The sequence below is a fragment of the Heterocephalus glaber genome, unplaced genomic scaffold (assembly GCF_053883595.1).
Source record: "Heterocephalus glaber isolate CG9 unplaced genomic scaffold, H.glaber_assembly_v1.0 deba00000331, whole genome shotgun sequence".
Taxonomy (NCBI): Eukaryota; Metazoa; Chordata; class Mammalia; order Rodentia; family Bathyergidae; genus Heterocephalus; species Heterocephalus glaber.
Genome location: NW_028258142.1, coordinates 54,977,357 through 54,996,263, shown reverse-complemented (window position 1 = coordinate 54,996,263; position 18,907 = coordinate 54,977,357). Strand labels below are relative to the sequence as shown.

Sequence of the window (18,907 nt, the reverse complement as noted above, 5' to 3'; positions counted from 1 at the left end):
TTCCTCTCAGAGGGATTCACTTCATAGTAGAAGTCTGCATGAAGAATTTTCCACCCAGAGAAACGGGCATATGTGTTCTGCAGGTGAACAAAGAGAAAGGCCCAAACTGGCATCTGAGGTTGCCCAGAGGTAGCATTGCCCATCATTTTTTGGGGGGGGGTGCCCTCCCTGAGATGGTGGCATGTGTTGTTTGGGCTTGTTTTTCATAGCCTCTGCAGCTGGGAATTCAAGATGCTATACTTAGGCAGAAGTCCATGAAGGAATTAATTGACATGAGCCAGAAGTTGATTGCCATTTAAGTACTCAGCCTCCACCATTGCCAAGTTTCCCTCTTTGCAGGAAAGAACTGAGCTTTGCCTGCAAACTGGCTCATTCAGGATATGAGTGCAAGATGGAATTCAACCTTTAATATGCTGCAACACCTGCTTGGAAATAAAGGGGCTCTGTGTCTTTCCCCCCAAGGACTTGACAGCTGACTTCATTACCGGGGAAGCTGGCAGAGATGGTCGTGGCTATTCCTCGCTCTCGGGGGGCTCTCACCCAGGAATCTGGTGCCAATCAGCCCTGAGATTTGAGATTCCGCCAGAAACTCATGCTGGGCTTGGGTTTTACCCTGAATCATCCCTCTTCCTTGAACTCTAGTTTGCAGTACCTTCGGTGGGAGCTTCCTCCATGCAAGGCAGGTAGCAAGAGGCTCTGGCCTGCTGAAGCGAAGTGGAGAAGCGTTTGCAGGTGTTCTGTAATGGGATCTGGATTTCTAAACTTCCTTCCTCCAGGGCTCTACAACGCTGCACCCAACAGGCAGGAGCAGACAAAAGTCAAGGCTGCTTCGCTCCTCGAAGTGGGACTTGAGGGTGCCCTGGAGCCCTGTCCACATTCTGGAACAGATTCAGAGTCGCTCCAAGAAGCCTCGCTCGGCTTGTTGGGGCCCCTGGTGCCATCATCTTCCATTTAGGCTGAAACGCTGGTTATGCTCATCAATTTTCAGGACAGAGTTTCGACTCTATCATCCATTTGCATGATTTCCAAAGCATACGAATTTGGCCTCCAAGAGCAACAGAGAATATAGCAGGTCTGACTTGCACCCGAGAACATTAACTTTCTATCATTTGTTATCTTGCTTCACTTAAAATAATCTGAAATCTCAATGTTGAGGACGAGGGAAAATTAGGTAGAGCACATCTATTTGGTTCCTGCTCAGCTTTAAGCAAGATGAATAGGAAGGCCATAGGGTGACTTCAAAACTGCCTATGGGCTGGGGGTTTAGCTCAGTGGCACCTCCCCTGCCTGGCAAGTGCATGGTCTTAAGTTCGGTCCCCAGTTCCAACAAAACAAAACAAACAAAAACAAAACTGCCTATCATGCTAATGTAAAACAAAGCATTCACACTTTTATATGCGAAAATCATATTATTCTCCTAAAACATCACTTTAAAATGGTTGAGGATGAGAATTAGAAAAAAATATTACTTGACCCCAGAGGTCAGAACTGGCAATCCAAGAGTCCGGCCTGGCCAGAAAGTCTATCTCACACGGGCCGCACAGTGAGGGGCAGTGGAGTTGGGATTTTAAAGAAAGGAATAGATTGCCAGCTTTGGAAATTGAACCAGAGCGTACCACCACCTGGGCTGTTGGCTCCTTCTGACACCCAGGCAATCTGGCACCAGAAGCCTGCTTTGCTCAGGGATCCAGCCTGGGCAGGGGAGTTGGACATTCAGTCTCCAAGTTGCCAGAGATCTCACTGGGCCTGATTTTACACTGAGTTAGTGAGCCCCGGACTAGGGCTGAGTGTGCCTGCCTTCATGGTCATTTCCCCTTCTTCTCTCTTCCCACACTTGCTATTGGCTATTATTATATCACTGTAGACCAAATAATCATTAGATTATTGCCCAACTGCCCACTTTTCTGGTCCCTGGATATTATTTTCAAAGTTCTAGTCCTAAGTACAGTACATTCTGCTGAGAATGTGAGCTTGGCCCAGCGTGTTTCATGTGTGGCCACCCTGTGGTCATCTGCTCTTTAAAAGACCAACTAAAGTCAGAAGCTCTGGGCTGAGACTCAGGCAATGGAATTTGTTAGCGCCTCCCTGGTGATTTCAGTGTAAAGAGGGTGTAGGCCCTTGAAAAGTACAGAATTTTCCATTAGAGCAGTTTCTCAACTCTGTAATACTGACATTGGGGCCTGATAGTTCTGTGTTCTGGGGACTTGTTCTGTGCAGTGTAAGGTGTGTAGAAGCATCCCCGGCCTCCACTTGTCCTCGCAGTAGCATTTTTCCACATGGAACTGCTGCATGAAGTCATAAAGTGATGGTCAGGAAGGGTGGACATTATATTGGATGCAGTGATAAGGCACTGGAGAAATTTCTCTTGGAATTACGTTCTAGGAAAACATTCACTTGAGGAACCAGTATAGTCCTTCCTTTCTTATTATTTTTTTCTCCCTTTGCTACCAAGTCAATGCTACAATGCAATCAAACCAAAACTGAAAATAAAAAGGGCAACTGCATTGGTGAATTTTCTCCCCTCTGACTTGTACAGCTCTGATTTTCCTATTAATGTGTTGTTAATCTTTATTTAAATTGCCTAGTATGGCATATGCTTAGAGAATGAGGTAGAATATAAACAAGGTAACCAGCCAAAGGGTGATTGTTCCTAGCACTGTTGAGTACGAATGATCCAAATAATGAGTGGCTGTAAGGAAGATGGACCTGCCAAACATGGGCCGGAGGATCGACGTACAAGGAGCAAGTGATTCTCCCACTCTCGTTTCCCAGCGTTGTCGGGAAAAGGCTGAACCCTGTATGTTGAAACAGCTCCACGGCCAGCTGTGTGAGCCTCTCACAATGGTAAGCTCTGCCTCTCTTGCTTCCTAAGATTTCTGACTCCTGGTGTTTTCCAGAAACCTCCAAGAAGCAACACTGTTAAAAATAATGTGGCATCTGTCCCCGGCAAAACACTGTCATCTGCTTTCCCTGACAAAGCAGCTTACTTTTGGTAGAATATAACCCATTCACTAATAACTTAAAGTTTTAGAGCTTTTAAAAAATCATCAATAAGTGTGGTTATTTCATTTTAAATGCAAAATCCTGAATAGGCCAGGGATCTTAATTTTTTTAAAAATATAGCCGAGTATTTTAATTATGGATGTACTTGCATATTCTCAGCACACTTCATTATTTATGTAGCTGGTGAAAAAGCTTTTTAATTAAATAGCATGCTGGCAATCCATTGTGAAATGTATAGATGTAGGTTTTAGTATTAAAATGGTAAATACACACATGAAACATTCTGGCAAATATGCATACTTTAATCACTATGAAGTACTTGTTCCTGAATGATCTTAAAACTCAACCAAATTTTTTTTTTTTTAACGAAATAAATCATGTGATGCGCCAGGGCCCTTCTTGGTTGTTCACATGTGGCGCATCATCCAACTCACTTGGAAATGAGGTAGAGTAGTGACCCTCAGGGAGCCCTGCCCAGAGTGGACAGCATTGCCTCGGAGCTTCTAGCAAGACACATTAGCAAGCCCCGGCAAATTGGCAACTCTGGGAGTTGGGGTCCAGCACATGATGCACCCAGCCCTCCAGGGGATCCTCATGCAGGCTAAAGTCTAGAACCACGGGGCCAGTGCTGTGCCTTGTGCTGGTGGCTCATCTTTCATAGACAGGTCCCCGGTGACAAGTAGTCACCAGGAAGTCAACAGGGCCATGCTGTGGCTGTAGTTTCCTCACTAAAACAGTACTATGAAGATTCTTGCCTATTTCAAGGTTTAAAAATCTGCTTGAGATCTTCTGAATTTAAAAGGGGCTGAAAGACTCATACTGGGCTAATTATTTTAAGCATGATTTAGATCAAAGTTGCCCATGAATATCAGGTCTACACTTAGGAATTTTAATTAAACGTGTATCGGGGTTCAGTTTACACGTTGCTGTTGTTTTCTTTTAACAAAATACCCAAAAGCTGTGAAATGAGAGCTCCCACTTATTCACCATTTAACAGCAGTCTGTGATGCCAGTCATCTCGCAGAGCCGCCCCCTGTCTGTGTGCAGGCTCATGACCAAGGTGGCTCATGCCACCTTCCCTGGCCTGGCAAACTGAGACCAGGAGGTGAAGTGACTGGAGAAGACCCCACTGAGAAGCAGTGCCAGCACCAGAACTAACAACCCTCTCACTCCCTGCTCTTCTGAACAAGGCTGCTTCTTAAGTACACATAAGCCAAACTGCCTCTCAAATTGCAGCCATCTACTTGGAGTTCAGATTTGCACAGCATGACACGAATTGGGCTGCAAATTATGCAGAAAACAGCTATCACATCCATCTGTGATGTCAGAACCCTCAAGTACAATGTGACCTGTTAGTGTCTCTGAGAGGAGAAGTACACTGGGTCTGGTCTCTTCCCTATGCAGGATGATGAATATCCTCCCTGGTGCATTTGGTCCAGTGCGAAAAGGTTAAATATGATTGAGGTGATGCCCAGGATATGCTCAAGAGTAGATTTCCCATCCAAGGATGCAGACAATTAAGATTTTTTTTTTAAGTGATGGAGTAACTAGAAAAAGAAAACACACAAAACACTCATACCTAATGGTAAACTGAATTTATTTCCTCTTGGAAAACAATTCCAGTAATCTCCAGGTTCAGACCGCAGAGTAAACATTAATAACAGTAACATACAGGTTAGTTCAACTGATTCAAGAATTTGGCTGTGTGAAATCATTAAGGAAAACCTTGAACACTCAAAGCTTCAAATGTATCCAGGAAAAAAAAAAATTCTTTGACAGTCTACATAACAACTATTGCATATATAGTGATGCTACCTGTCGGACTGCAAGGCTTACAAATATATATACGGGCCTTATCCAGCGGTGGGGTTCTGTTCTGAGAACATCTCTTCGTGGTTTGCAAGAATCTTCAGCAATAAAAAATAGTCTTGGATTTTAACCGTTGATATAGCAAAAGAGAAATTCTAGGCTTAAGTGTAAATAAAAGGAAGTCCAACCATAGTCCCATGTGTAACAGTTGTTTTTAATCTGTCTTCCTTGAAAATACTTTGTCTTAAGCCATTTTGCTCCCTTTCTTTTTTTTTAAAATCTTGTCTGAATAGGGCCCAAGTCCACTTGTCTTTATAAGACCATTTTAGTATCAGACGACATAATACATGTGCAACACTTTATATACAAGGAGTCTATCCGGTGCTCAAAAGTTCAAACACATGAACATCCAACAGCTTTGATAATACAAGTTTTATGGTACAATACAATGTTTCTGAATAATATACATTAACAATGAAAGTTTCGTGCAAAGAGTAAAACATGTTCCCTTTTTGTGCCACAAGAGTTATTCTCCTTGAGAGACCATACTTGCACTAACTGCTGTGTTGGGTCATCGTATGATTCTGCAAAGAAAAAAGAAAAAGAAGGAGAAAAACTTGAGTGATTTTATTTTGACCAGAGCAAACACAGAGGAGGGCAGACGGACTGATGGCAGGCAAACCGAGTTTGTTTCCGCTGTGTGTGCCTCGCCTCCTCACTGTCGCTGGGGAGGCTCAGACACAGGCAGCTCCTGAACCCCGCTGGGGCTCGGGCTCAGGCGCAATGAAGCTGCTACCTGGGAGAACCAGCAGGAACCGGCAGGGCCAGGAGCCTCTGGGAGGGCAGATGTGGGTGACACTTTCTTTTCCTCTGCCTCTGCCATTCCCTCCCACTCTCCCCTCCCGCCTCCCACCACCTCCAGTTATCAAAGCATGGCCCGTTTTCAAAGGACCAGGGCCTCAGTCTTTTAACAGTCTGCTCAGCTGTGCATCGTTCTCCTGGATTACACCTGCCTTGGTCCCACTCCCCTATAGATGGGGAACATCTTGGCAGTCGGTGGTCTGTCTGTGCCTGGATGGGGACACCTAATACCAGAGCCACCTGGCTAACGATGGACAGAGGGGGCAGGAAGCATCCCCAGCCTCTCTGCTGAGGGTGGACTGGTGGCTGTGGCTACCCTGTGGCTCAGGAGCAGGTCACAGCAGCCTGTAGTGTCCCCCCGACTCCAGACACTATGCTTCTCTATGGATGCAGCATCTGCCGTAGTTTGACAACCCCCTTCCTGTAACCACTACCACGGACCCTGTCGGAGTGAACACCCTCTTTCCAAAGTGCAAGATAGGGACTAGAACACCTGTGCAACTCCGGACCTACATCCAGCCCAGAGGAGGCAAAGCAGGTCGGGATGCTGCAGACACAGGCAGGCCTGTGAACCACTGTCCTCTGGTGCCTCAGTCTGAAGGCAGCCCGATGCCACTGGCTCCTCTTTCTCCAGTCTGCTCTCCACCATGCATTTTGCCTGTGTTCCCTTCACACCATCAGATCAGAGCATCAGGACCAACCTTGAAATCCCATGGCTTCCATGTGCATCTGACTTAAAACTCATCTCTCCCTTCTCGGATGTCCTACTGCCCTACATACTGCTTACACTGTACATCTTAGATCTCATCTTGTGGTCACATTGGGGCCTGATTTCTGGTCTATGTCAGTCATTCTGGGTTCCCTCAGAGGCTCATTCCTTCAGAATCATTGTAGGATGCTTGTCTCATTACCCAGCACAGCCCACAGTGTCCAGCGCTTAGTAAGGATTTGGCCAATGGTGCAACTAAGTGATGAGCAAAGGCGACTGAAGAGAGAGTGTGCTCCCTGCCTTTGGGCCTTAAAAGAAAGTCATGTGCACCCCTGATGGTCAAGGAACGTGGCCAAGGGTGTGTTAGAAAGGAAGGAGAGGTGCCCAGGCTGCACCCAGCCATGCAGAGCCCTAGGGGACACCTTTGCTGGAGGGGAGCACGCTGACACTGTCACTGAGTCTGGAGAGCTAAGCGGGGCCACAGGGGAGGCATTCCAGCCAAAGGACCTGCACGCGTGATGGCCCTGCAGCGAGGCGTGTGCGTGCGTGACTGCATGAGGAAGTGTGATTCCTTCAGATTGATGGACGCCTTCTGGAGTGTCCCAAATCAAGAGTACACATGAAAACTAAAGTCAGTGCACAGTTAAGAGCAAAACGATGATGCGGCTTATAAACCTTGCCAAGGAGTTCAGACCTGATTGTGGAGGTGGAGAGGAGCCACGGGAGTGTGTGAAGCAGAGGAATTCACCTGAGATTCTGCTCTGATGGCATCCCATCCATGAGCTCCAGCAGCCAATGGCCTGCTCAGGGGACGTGGGCAGCGGGGTGGCAGCTGAAGCTGGCCCAGCTGGGGCTGCTGCGCTAGTGAGGGGCTGGGAGGCGAGAACAGGGCCCAGCTCTTCCCTGGTCTGCCCGAGACTTTAGCTCACTGGGAAGCAGGTTGGTAACGGTGATGCACTCCACCCCACTGCGAGAAGCACGATGAGGGATGGGCAGCCAGGCCTGGGCAGACCCTGCCACGACCCTCGAGGGGCTGAAGCCAGAGGCAAAGAAAAGGTGATGAGAAGCCTATTCCTAATGAGGAGAATTTTATTTCCTTCGCCCTTCTTTAAAACATAGCCTGCTTTGATGAGCTCAGAGAAAGATGCTTTTCTCCTTGGTAGCAGTAGACTCAAAGTTCATTCAAGAGTAAACTACTTTTATGCCAACTCTTTTTTATTTATGTATTGATTTTAAATGTCCGAAAAGTGGTTTTCAGAAGGCATACTTGAAACACTGATGAGAACAAAAAGCTTTTCTGTTTCCTTAACAATCAACACAATTATGGCCAGGGAGATTTATAAACAACAAAGAAGTTCAAGTTTTCAAATACCAAGTTTCTCATACCCTTTGCTATCCCAAAGTCAAGTGTGATCTTATAGGAAAGTGGAAAAGGAATCCAAAAAATTACAAAAAGAAGTACAAGATGCAATGACACTAATTACTTAAATGATGGGACAATTACAGGGTGACGTATGTTGGTTTTTTTTAACTATAATCAGTGTAAGAAAGAAATTTAACACCATCATTTTTGTCTTGAAGTCTTTTAATGTGGATAAAGATCATTCTTTTCATTTTTAACAACAGCCTAAATACGTATGTGCATGTGCACGTGAGCGTGTGTGTCTGTATTAATCACATTATTTTTAAACGTGTAAGTACTTCCAATGGACACTCTATATTCAAAAGGACTCCAGGGATTAATTAAAGGGAAACACACTGCAATCTTGCCAGTGTTTTTATATGCGCCTATATTGAGGTATTGCCAAACAAGTTACAGTCGCCCATAGTGGTTGGCAATAGCTGTGTCTTGGAGACTTTCCTCCTTAACTGAAGTTGTACTAGTTTCTTCAGAAGTACAAAGAAATGAACAAATATATAAACATCACTTAACTGCAACAGATTAAAGTCACTTCTACAAAGGAGTTAAGCTTTGCATGTAAGAGATAAGAATATAAACGTTTTGCAAGGACAAGAACAGAGCTTGTGATATGCTAGTTTATACAAAAGGAAAAGAGCCCTGATATAAGTAACATCGAAATGCAAAATGTGACATGAAAAATGAGAAAGGCACAGAGTCCTCCTGATGGGGAAATGCCTGCCTACCACCGAGGTGTCTTTCAGCACGCCCACCTTTACTCTTTTTTGGCCCCAGCCACCTGAGGGCCATGACAGGGTCTCTACAGCCCTGGCCGTCCACCACTGATAGTAATTCCATGGTGGGAAGGAGGCATAGTCCTAGAAGTTCTTGGGGAATGGGAATATTTGTGCTGGTGCTAGGGAATTTAGATGATTCTGGTTCATCTTCAAGGGCCGTTCTTATCACCTTTGAGGGGCCCAGGGATGTTTGTGCTCCCCTCCCCTATGCTTTCTTCCGAGTCCACTGAAAATACAAATGGCCCGATTTCACTTTCTGAAGGAAGGGAGGGCAGAGCTGAGCCACATGGCCAATCTGATGGGCTTGTGGCTGTTGGGGAGAACAGATGTGAAGTCAGTCTTCAGAGGGGACCAGAGATCCTCTCAGAAGATAAACAGTAAACTGCTCCGAGAGCACTCAGTGATTTTTGTGTTTTAAAAAATCATAGGCATCATTGCTTTGGCAAGGGAGACAAGAAGCAAGTGGAAAGACAAAAGGTAGACGACAGAAGCTCTGAGCAAAAGGAGAAGTGGGCTCCAAGGCACGCTTGCTCTGACCCTGGCCACTGGCCATACCTCGGAGCCAGTCCAGAGACTCTGAGGACACAAACACACAGGAGCATAGAGTGGAAGGCCCACCGGCCAAGCTTCTGCAAGAGCTTTGCCTGTGTAGGAGTTTTAGCTCTTTAGGTCTGGAGGAAACCACTCCACTAGAACAAAGCAGTGGGTAATCTCACCAATTTTACACAGCAATTCACAGTCCCCAAAGTACTTTAATGCAATGACAGGTTATGAGAAAAAATATCTGTTCCAATGAAGGGAAAGTGTTTTACATAATCGAGGAGAACATCAGTGCAACATCGGAGGAGGTGGGGGGTGATGACAGCAAAGGAAGTGGGAGAGAAGAGAACTTCGGTAATCCCACAGAGAGCCATATTCTATTCTGCAAAAAGCCATCTCCTGGAGACCCCATGTCTAAGTAACTGAAAATTGCAAACCATTAATCCCAGTTATGAACAGTTGTTTTACACGAGGGGGGTTTGCGCTTAAAAATATCAAATCCACAAACCACCTTAAAGCCTAAAAGATGCTCTGTCTAGGTACATACCTTAATAGTGAGGTTTCAAAAACACTTTCTTTCCTGTAAAGGGCCCCATTTGAAAGAGTGTTCTCTCTCGCTCTCTCTCTCTCTCCCTCTCTTTTTTCATCTGTAAATGTGAAATTAAGCTTAGAAAGCTAAAAAACAGATGAGGGTCTTAAAAATTCCCTTCCAGCACCATGCATTTCTTTTAAAATATGAGATGCCTTCCATTTTACAAGACTGGAATTCTCATTTTGGGCTTGGCACTCTAACAAATGATTAATTCAGCCTCCTTCTTTCTGAGGGCTGACCACATTTGCTGGCCAAACGGTTTAATCCCATTTTAAATGCAGTCCAAGAAAAATATTTTTAAATAAAAATAAAAACCCCTGATCATCTGAGAAACTATTCACTTTGCTATCTTGATGTGACCCTAGTTTCCTGAAATCTTGATGTGAATATGAATTTTTGCACCTAGACCTTAACTTTGGGGGTGATGAAGGTTGCTGTGATGACTTTAACTTTGGAGGAAAGCCTGTGGCCAAGGTGGGGGCAATCTACCTTCCCAGGATTGAAAAATTCAATTTCCACCCCCAAAAGCTGTGCCCACAGATTGCCTTGACTTTTCCAATTCTTTGGCAGCGACAGTGTCTGTCTGTGCTTTGTAACCCTCCATTGGCATCAACAAAATGTTAAGTGGCAGTGGTAATAAAAATAAAAACAGCTTTTGAATGGGAGTTTTGTGAAATCTGTTGACTCAAAGATGTTAATCATTTTTACCATGACTTTTCTATTTATAGCCTTTTGTTTCCAACAAATTCTGACAAGCTTTTAAGACTAGAAAAGAGAGCCAGCATGCTTTTTAAAAAGGGAATGGAAAAAAAAATAACAAGCTTTCCACTAATTCACTGTGCCATTAGAATCTCGAATTTAAACTGTGGTTATATTCAATTTAAATGAGATGTTTTCCAACCAGATGAAATAGTAGGCAGTTGTGGTTCAGAAACAATGCAAGGCGAGAAGAAATAAAGAAATATAAAGATTAAATGTGGCTGTTCTTTTCAACAGATGGTGACAGCACCGTGGCAGCATGTTGTTTTTTCTTTAGTTGAAGAACACAAACATCCGTAATCAATCATCACTGATTAACTAATTATATTACCCTTTCTTTTATCACTTGGGTTGGACCTTTATCTGTAAACACTGAGGATAATCAGTATGCTCTTATTTTTCAAGAAGCATATTCCAGTTCACAGACAGTTGGGCGGTTTACAGGCTGCAAACAGAGTTCTATATTACTGTCAACCTTTAAGCACTACTGCTTTATTTTTTTTAAACAAAAGCAATTGGTTTCCAACAGGCTGGATAATAAGTCTTTTGACCTGCATTCTTCTTTGACCCCTTAAGGTCACCCTGTGCTCGGGCATATAGCTAACTTAGGAAATGCCTGCGAGTCCTACATTTCATCTCTTGCCCACTCAAAATAAAGCTTTCTTTAAATGCATCTGTACAGGTCCCTGAAGGCCAAAGAGGCATCCCTGTAGTGGGCAATGGAGGGACAGAAGCTGCTGCCTTTCTTAATGAATGCAGACCATTATGAGTCTGGCTGGCTCCTTCTCTGTTCCCAGAAGCATATACTGTACGTGACTTAAAATGCTAGAATATTGACACAAAGCGAGCCGGGCACCCCTAAGGAAAATTACTCCTTGGATATAATGTAGGCTCGTAACAGCTATTAGAGTACAAAATAAAACCCTCCGGGATCAGACTGACATATACCGCATTCTACCTAGTCCTCAAACATTAGAAGAATTTCTTTGTGAAGGCATTCTCAAGGACGGCATTAAACTGACTTTTGTAGCAATCTGCAACAGCTTTTTGGCTTAGAGCTTTTAGTACTAAATCTCTGGGTTGAATCAATATAAGTACTATATCTTCTACATTAATCAATACATTTGGTTCAATACATGTTCTATTAAATTATACTTTCTAATCAAGATTTTTACATTTCTACCCTCTCTCTTTTTCACCCCCAACTTCTTCTGCTAGTAAAATAGTCCTAACGGTGTGTACAGCTAATGATGACAGGATACTGGGTTGCTCCCCTCATATGTTAGCGAAAAAATAGTCACAAAGGCAAAGGGTGGCCCCTTAAAAATCTTAATAAGGCCAACGAGACAGTGATGTTAATAAGGTAACATTCTCAAAGTCCATACAATTACAAAAGTACTCATAATTTTAAATTAGTTGGAAGTGAATTGCTATACCTCTTGAAGTACCATTAGGAATGTTCTAAAATTAATACTAAAGACTCAGATAACATACAGTTGCATGTATACCCAACCCTTCCACCCTGGAGTTTCCTCTGTCTATGGCAATACCTTTCCTGGCTGATGAAAACTGGGACCACTGTGTTTCTGTAGACCTTGTTTGGTAAACATCAGGAATATATATACATACATACATATATATATATATATATATATATGTAGAGATACATGTTTGAGGAGATACAGTTTAATGGATATTCTTTAAAAGACAAATATATGCTATTGTCCCAAAGTGCTTTGAGAATTTAAAAAAAAAAAGAAAAAGAAAAAACATACATGTCATGGATTTCTCATACCCAGGAAATCTGACTCATAATTTTTGTCTTTGAAGAATTTTCTAGAATGAGGTTCAACTCTTTTATTATGACATGGTAATGGCGTTTCTGAAACTGTCTGTCATGATCAGCTTTTGCCCCTCTTTAATGCCTTGAATATTGCATTTATGATCATGTTTGCACTGACAGAATTTCCCTCTTTATTTTTTCATAGGGTAATGTCACCACCATGAACTTACAGAGACACTGATGCTTTTTCTTTTGACATTTAACAGTTCACAGGGGCTTGGGATGACATCTTGAAGCATTTTCAGGTGACACTAAGCTATATTGAAGCAAAAGGTGAAACCATCATCAGAAGTGTTCAGAGAAACACAAATTATTAAGGACAATTAGGTTATTTACGTTTGTCCCCTTGCAAAAAAGAATTGAATTGTTTTATAAAGTTTCTACTACAGGACACTTCTAAATGATTCTGGCAATGAAGCCCCCATCACACTTCCCATAGGAAACAATTTCACATTCTAATAAATCTTTCCAAAGGGCATTTTTTTGTTGTCGTTCTCTGGATATTTATGTTAATCACAGAAAGTAGGACCTGACGTAATCCAAGTCACTACACAAAATACTCACATGCTGGGTTTTAGGAAGATTCAAATGAAACAGGTTCAAGAAATTCAGTAGGCCTTGCCTTTTCGTATATTCCCCAACCTCACCACTACTGAATTTGGAGACATTTGGGACGGTCTGGGACATTTCCCAACCACAGCACTAGTACACGGTGTTGGAAAATTCATGGTTCTCGGGGCTGGTCTGTGCATTGTAGGGCGTTTCGCAGCCTCCCCATCCTTTATCAACAACACATCAGTAGCACCTCCACAGCTGTGATGACCAGGGATGTCCCCAGGTATTGCCACATATGCCCTGGTGGGAAAAAAATCACTCTCTGTTGGGGGCCACTGACCTTTACTGTTTGGAAAACATGTGTGCGTGAGAACACGAGAGACTGAAGATAAAGAGAGTTCTGCATTCAAGGCATTTGAAGTTTCTATGGGAAGAAGAATTCTAAGAGGTAGGAGAAATGCAGGTCTGGGGAGTACACTGAGTTGAGTACTATAATGAGGCAGTGTTGTCATTGACCTGACTTGTCACTGACAGGTTTACCAAATATTAACTTAGAGGTCAGGTCCAGGAACAGATGTGGATAGGCAAGACATATCATTGTTTTGAATTTTCTTTGTATTGAAAACACATTGAGCTTGTCATACCATGCTGCAATCTGCTACTTACTCTTCAGTCTACAAGGCATCTCCCTCATGGTAAGAAAATAGAATGAAAGCATTGCAAAGGGACACTTATGTACCACAGTGGCTGTATTACATGGAGTTTTAAAATATAGTCACAGGGCCGGGGATTTAGCTCAGTGTTTCTGCAGCCTGCCTCGCAAGCGCAAGGTCCCAAGTTCAAACCCCAGTACTAAAAAAAAATACATGGTCACAGGGTAAAAGTGGCCATTGTCCAAAAACTGTGGAAAAGACTCCTTGAGATATATAATAAATAGAATTGGGTGAAGAACCAAATCTTTCCAGAAATGTCCACTCATTGAACAATTTACTTAGTCCTTCCACGTGCCACCAGTGAACAGAAAGTGTGAGTGGTAGTTAGCCAATGCAGTCTTAGGAATATTTGGAATTCAATAATATATAAGAGGAGTCAAATGTTAACTCTAGAAATGAGTATTAAGGGTCTGGAAACAAATATCTACTTTGAAAGAATGATAGATCCACTGCCCTCAGTTTGCTGGTCTACGTTCAATGACAGGAATATCTGCACCTGCAAAGAGCCCAGCAGTAGAGACATGGTCTCCAGGCCGGGGGAAGGAAGGGCCAGCAGGGTCTGGTGCAGTAGCCCAATTTGGAGACAAGCACATGAAATCCCAGAGTTTAAACCCACTTTCAAGGTCTCATGGATAGTCCAGTGGCTGAGATGGCTTCAGGGATGAAGGAGTTCATGAACCATGTGTTCCAGTCCACAGGTTGGGCTGCACCAGCTACAGGGATAAAGGACACTCAGTGCACGGACCACACTTCTACCAGGAGAGACAGGGTTTTGTGGGATATCGAGCAAGGGAACCCACCTTCGGTGTTCCCAGGGGAGTTACACCTGTCTGCTGAGGAGAGGTGAGAAGGGAGTGAATAGAGAAAAGAACATGAGGGAAGCTGAGAGTCCCAGAAAAGCACATGATGGATTTGCAACGTAGCAAGAATACCCAGCTGAGACTTGTCTTCAGAAGTCTGAGTAAAGATTACTTACTTAAATAACGCTATGTTCAAGTTGTGAATGTAGAACAATTCCTATTTTAAAAATTCAACATCATGGAGAAGTAAAACAAGCCACTCGATCCTCTCTTCAAGAAGGACAATCCGCACAATTAGGTCATGTATGGGAAACATTAACAGAGTAACAATTCCCTGTTCTTTGAAGAAGTTAAGAACAGCAATAACAATCTAGTTGTCGGCTGACTCCTATAAGTTTTGCATACTGGACAGGCTCGAAATTTTGGATGACAATAGCATGTACTACAACACCGTAAAAATGCCAAATTGGAAGAACAAGCTAAACAAAAAAAGCAAAACAGCCACTGAGGAATGTATTCAAAGTACAGAGTCAATTTCTTAAAGATAACAATGAATTGAGCTACCTGTTTACCTGCAAGGAGTCAACAATAAATTTAAATCAAACTACATAAAGCCAGCAAAGTAAACTGAGAGAGGCCAGGGGATCAGGATCCTGCTCCCATTCTGGAATTTGCAGGATTCCAGCTTATTGTGGGACAGAAGGCTGCGATAGGCAATACCATCTAATAAGATATTCAGGGATTAAGTCAGTGGCTCAGACATATGTGTCCATGTGCCAGTTGTTGGGAAGCTTTAATTCTTTCCCCTGTAATGTTTAATTTATCACACTGGTGCTTTCTAAACTAGAACATCTGTAAACAAGGTTAAGAATGACCTTCTTCCAGCTTTACATCCAGGAACAGCACTCCTTCTTCGTGCTCTAATTTTAGATACCTTAAAGATAAATAAATGTGGAAGGAAGGAAAAAAGAAGGCTTGCCTGATGCTGTAAAGTGTTCATCTCGGGCGAATACAAATGTCCTCACTGCCAGGCTCTCGGGTGGGCTCCACTGGCTCTTGATGCCGAAGCCACATCCAGGCATCCCTTTCCCAGTCAAACGCAATTAAACAAACTTCTGCTAAATATTTAACAGCCCTGCGTAGTAATTAGTGGCAAATAATGGGAGCTTAGATTGGTAACTACTTAGAAATGTCCTCTTCCAAATATCACAAATTTCCCGCTCTTCTTTTTTCTCTTAGATTTTGAATGTTGGAAAGTGTTTTTAAGAGATTTTGTTATTGAAATGAACCACAGTCGCATTGCCTGGCTCCAGATTCTGCAGTCAAATTGGGGTCTTTTGCCACCAGCTGCCAGACTCCACTCACATTACCGACTGCGCTTGTATGTTTGAAATCCATTGAAATTTAGTCAGGTACCGAAGGATGTTGGAGCAGGGCATTGATTTAAAAACTGACTGGCAGGCTTAGGATTTAAACTCTGGTCCATCAGATTCAAAAGGTCATCTGATTAGAATGGGAGAGGCACGGGGCATTGTAATTTATATTCAAAGTATAACCTTTGTGGGGAAAAGGAGCCAAGACTCTGCTTTTCCACTTGATAGGAACAGGATTCCTTTCAAGTGAATTCCAATAATTATAAAAAATAGTTTATAGAACTTGGGCAGAAAGCAAAAGAAGTGCCACTTCCTTGTAGTGTATCATTTCTCTTATTAAAAACATTGCCACACTTTGCAGGAGGCAAACTCGTATGAAGAGTAAGTCAAACATGGTATAAATCATTAAGAAGAACAGAAAACATCTTTCCTTACCATAAACAACCAAATGCTTGTCTTCTAGGGTATTCACTTTAGAAAATATACATAAAAATAAAACTGTCAAAGGCTAACACACTGATTCACATAATTAAGCTGTTAAATATGAGCCATGTTCTGCATGTGCATCCACACACATGCCCATGTGTATTTCATGCTAAAGCAAATGGGTGTGTTGGGCAGAGCAGAAATGAGTTACATATGTGCATGGATTTCACAGGTGAAGTCCCTAGTGTTTGCTTCCCATCTTTCTATCCCTCTGGAACATTCCAGACTGGGCAATGCAATTTGAGGGAGTCCCAAGTATCCTTTGTTTTAAACTCAAGAAAGTCCTTTAAAAATATACGTCTTTCACAGTTCAATTTGGTTAGTCTCCCACTTTAGATGAAAAATCCTGGCTTAAAGTGTGGAGAGAAAACTTCACACTCACGCTTTTTCCTTGTTTGCTTTTCTTAAGGTCTTCCCTCTATGTTTTTGTGTATGGTAGACAGTTTCAGGTCCCCTTTCCTTGAACTTCTCCATCCTTCCCTTTCCTGTGAAAACATCCCTGCTTATCAGCCAGTTCACAAAGGCACAAAGAGAAGGCACCAGGAAGCTGGCCATGTTGGCACATGTCAATAAGTAGTCCAAGCTACCAGGAAGGCTGACTCAGGAGGTTCGAGACCAGCCTGGGCAACTTATCAATACCATCCCCCAAAGGGCTGGGAGTGTATCTCCGTGGTAGAGTGCTTGCCTAACATGTGTGAAGCCCTGGGTTCAATTCCTAGCACCGAAAAAAAAAAAAATGGAAAGGAAAAAAATCAGGAATGCTTGAGTATGTTGCTTATTCTCTCCTGAAGCTTCTCTTAAGATATGTTTGTATTCTCGCTTGTCCACCATTTCTTCTTAGAGTGTTTCAGGGCTTAAAACGGCGGCACTGTTCTCACCCTTTGCTCCCCCAAGATGAGCTGCTTATTTCAGAAAGCCACCCAAGGGGCTCCCATTCCCCTCCCATCTCCTGGGCACCTTTTCCGCTTTGCTTTAGGTCTCCAAGAGACAGTTTCCTCACCCCATGTAGCACCCTGTGCTATTGGAGAGATAGCCCATCATTCCTCGACATAGACATGTGCTGTAGCTATGGTGAGAGTAATCTATAACCCTCACATCCTTATACAATTTGCTACTCCAAGTTAATTTGAATTCATTACAATAAAGCAATATAATTAAAAAAATAACTCTTTAACGTGAAGTATTTAACATGATCCTGGCAGAAAGACAGCCTTGACTAGCAGAGGGCCAGGCAGCAGGCCTGGTGCACACTCATGCAAATTCAAAGGTGAGTTGTAAACAAGTGCACACGGCAATGCTGCCTTGCAGAAAGGAGCAGGCGACGGGAGGCCTCATTCTAATCAGTCCTCAAAGGAACCTGCCACACAGAAGTGGCACTTATTCTAATTTAAAGCCCTCATGCTTGCTTCAGTGTTGCAAAATTTATAAAAGAATAACTTCATTAAACCGCCTGGCACTTCAAACACAAATGCAAACCAGCCACAACACAGAAGGAGCTGGACAAGAGGAAGAGAAATATTCCCAGAGAGTTGTTAGTGCAGATATTAAAATAAAGTCTGCATTGTAGTGTGTCTCTTTCTGACGACATGTTTGGTGGTGCAACTTTCCCTCACCAAGGACCTGTGTCACAGGGCTCTTTACTTCTGTCAGAAGGCCTGTGGCTCTTGTGAGTCTGCTTAATAACACAGAAAATCATTCAAAGCAGTTGGGCAAGCTGTGTCACATGCAGAAATACGTCTGGCAGCACATAAATGAATGCTATTCAACGTTCCTTTCCTGGCTTGCAGAGGAGACTGATTCTGAACACTTCACTATTACCACTCTCATTTACTCGAGTATATATTTCAGACTCTCCCAAGTTGTTGAAAAACTAAAGTGAAAAAATGTCCGCCTTAACCTTGGCTTTCAAGACAGCAAGCATAACAAGGGTTAAGTGGGCGCAATCTGCTGAATCCATGCTGGAGGAAGGTTATTGGCACATCCTAAAACATACATGTTTGAGGAAACTTCTTTTTTCTCCCCTGAGTCAGAGAATCCGGAAAGTGCTACAGTTAAATAACTTTAGGCTAAATTCCTACACTACAAGGCAGCGTGTGTCAGAACACACATCATTTCATGCTGAACTGTCAGTGAAAATCTCAAAAATCATTTTTGAGGGGCAAATGCAATGAAAAGACAGCTCTAGAAGCCTGTGTTAAACACCAAGCTTCCAAGAAACTCAGTGTCACACACAGGCTGGACTAGCCAATGTGGTCCTGAGAGATCTCGGTAATGAATGGCCCCTTTCCATTCAGGGGTCTTACCGATTTGTGCTAAATTTTGTTTCAAAGAGAATAGGGTAAGCATTCAGAAACCCCAAAAATGGTAACCCATGGGTGGATTAGAGGGAACGGTCTTAGAGAGAGTAAAGGCTCTATGTCTCCAAGGTTTAAAAGACTTCATCCAGTTGTCTTTTGAAACTTTCCAGTGGAATTCTTGCTGCTGGCCAGAAGACAGAGCTGTTGTAGAGTCCCCATGCCAGGCTAGCTGGAGGACGAACAGACGGACATAACAGATGTGAAAATTTAAGTCAAAGTGCAGGGTGCTCTGAGCCACAATTCTCCTAGGATAAACAAATATTGGAATAGATTCTATATTATCCTTATCCCATTGTCTTATAATGCAGAAT

The 18,907-nt window shown here is 43.1% G+C and overlaps 1 protein-coding gene across 3 annotated transcripts in view; it reads right to left on the bottom strand.

Annotated features, from left to right (window-relative positions):
* Window positions 1-4,583: 4,583 nt before the first annotated feature.
* Window positions 4,584-18,907, bottom strand: part of Znf521 (zinc finger protein 521) — a 267,522-nt gene continuing 253,198 nt past the window's right edge. For all 3 annotated transcript variants that reach the window (XM_087193984.1, XM_087193979.1, XM_087193983.1), the window contains one exon: window positions 4,584-5,396. In XM_087193984.1, the coding sequence (XP_087050110.1) occupies window positions 5,367-5,396 (30 nt within the window). In that variant the 3' untranslated portion in view covers window positions 4,584-5,366. The remainder of the gene's footprint in view (window positions 5,397-18,907) is intronic.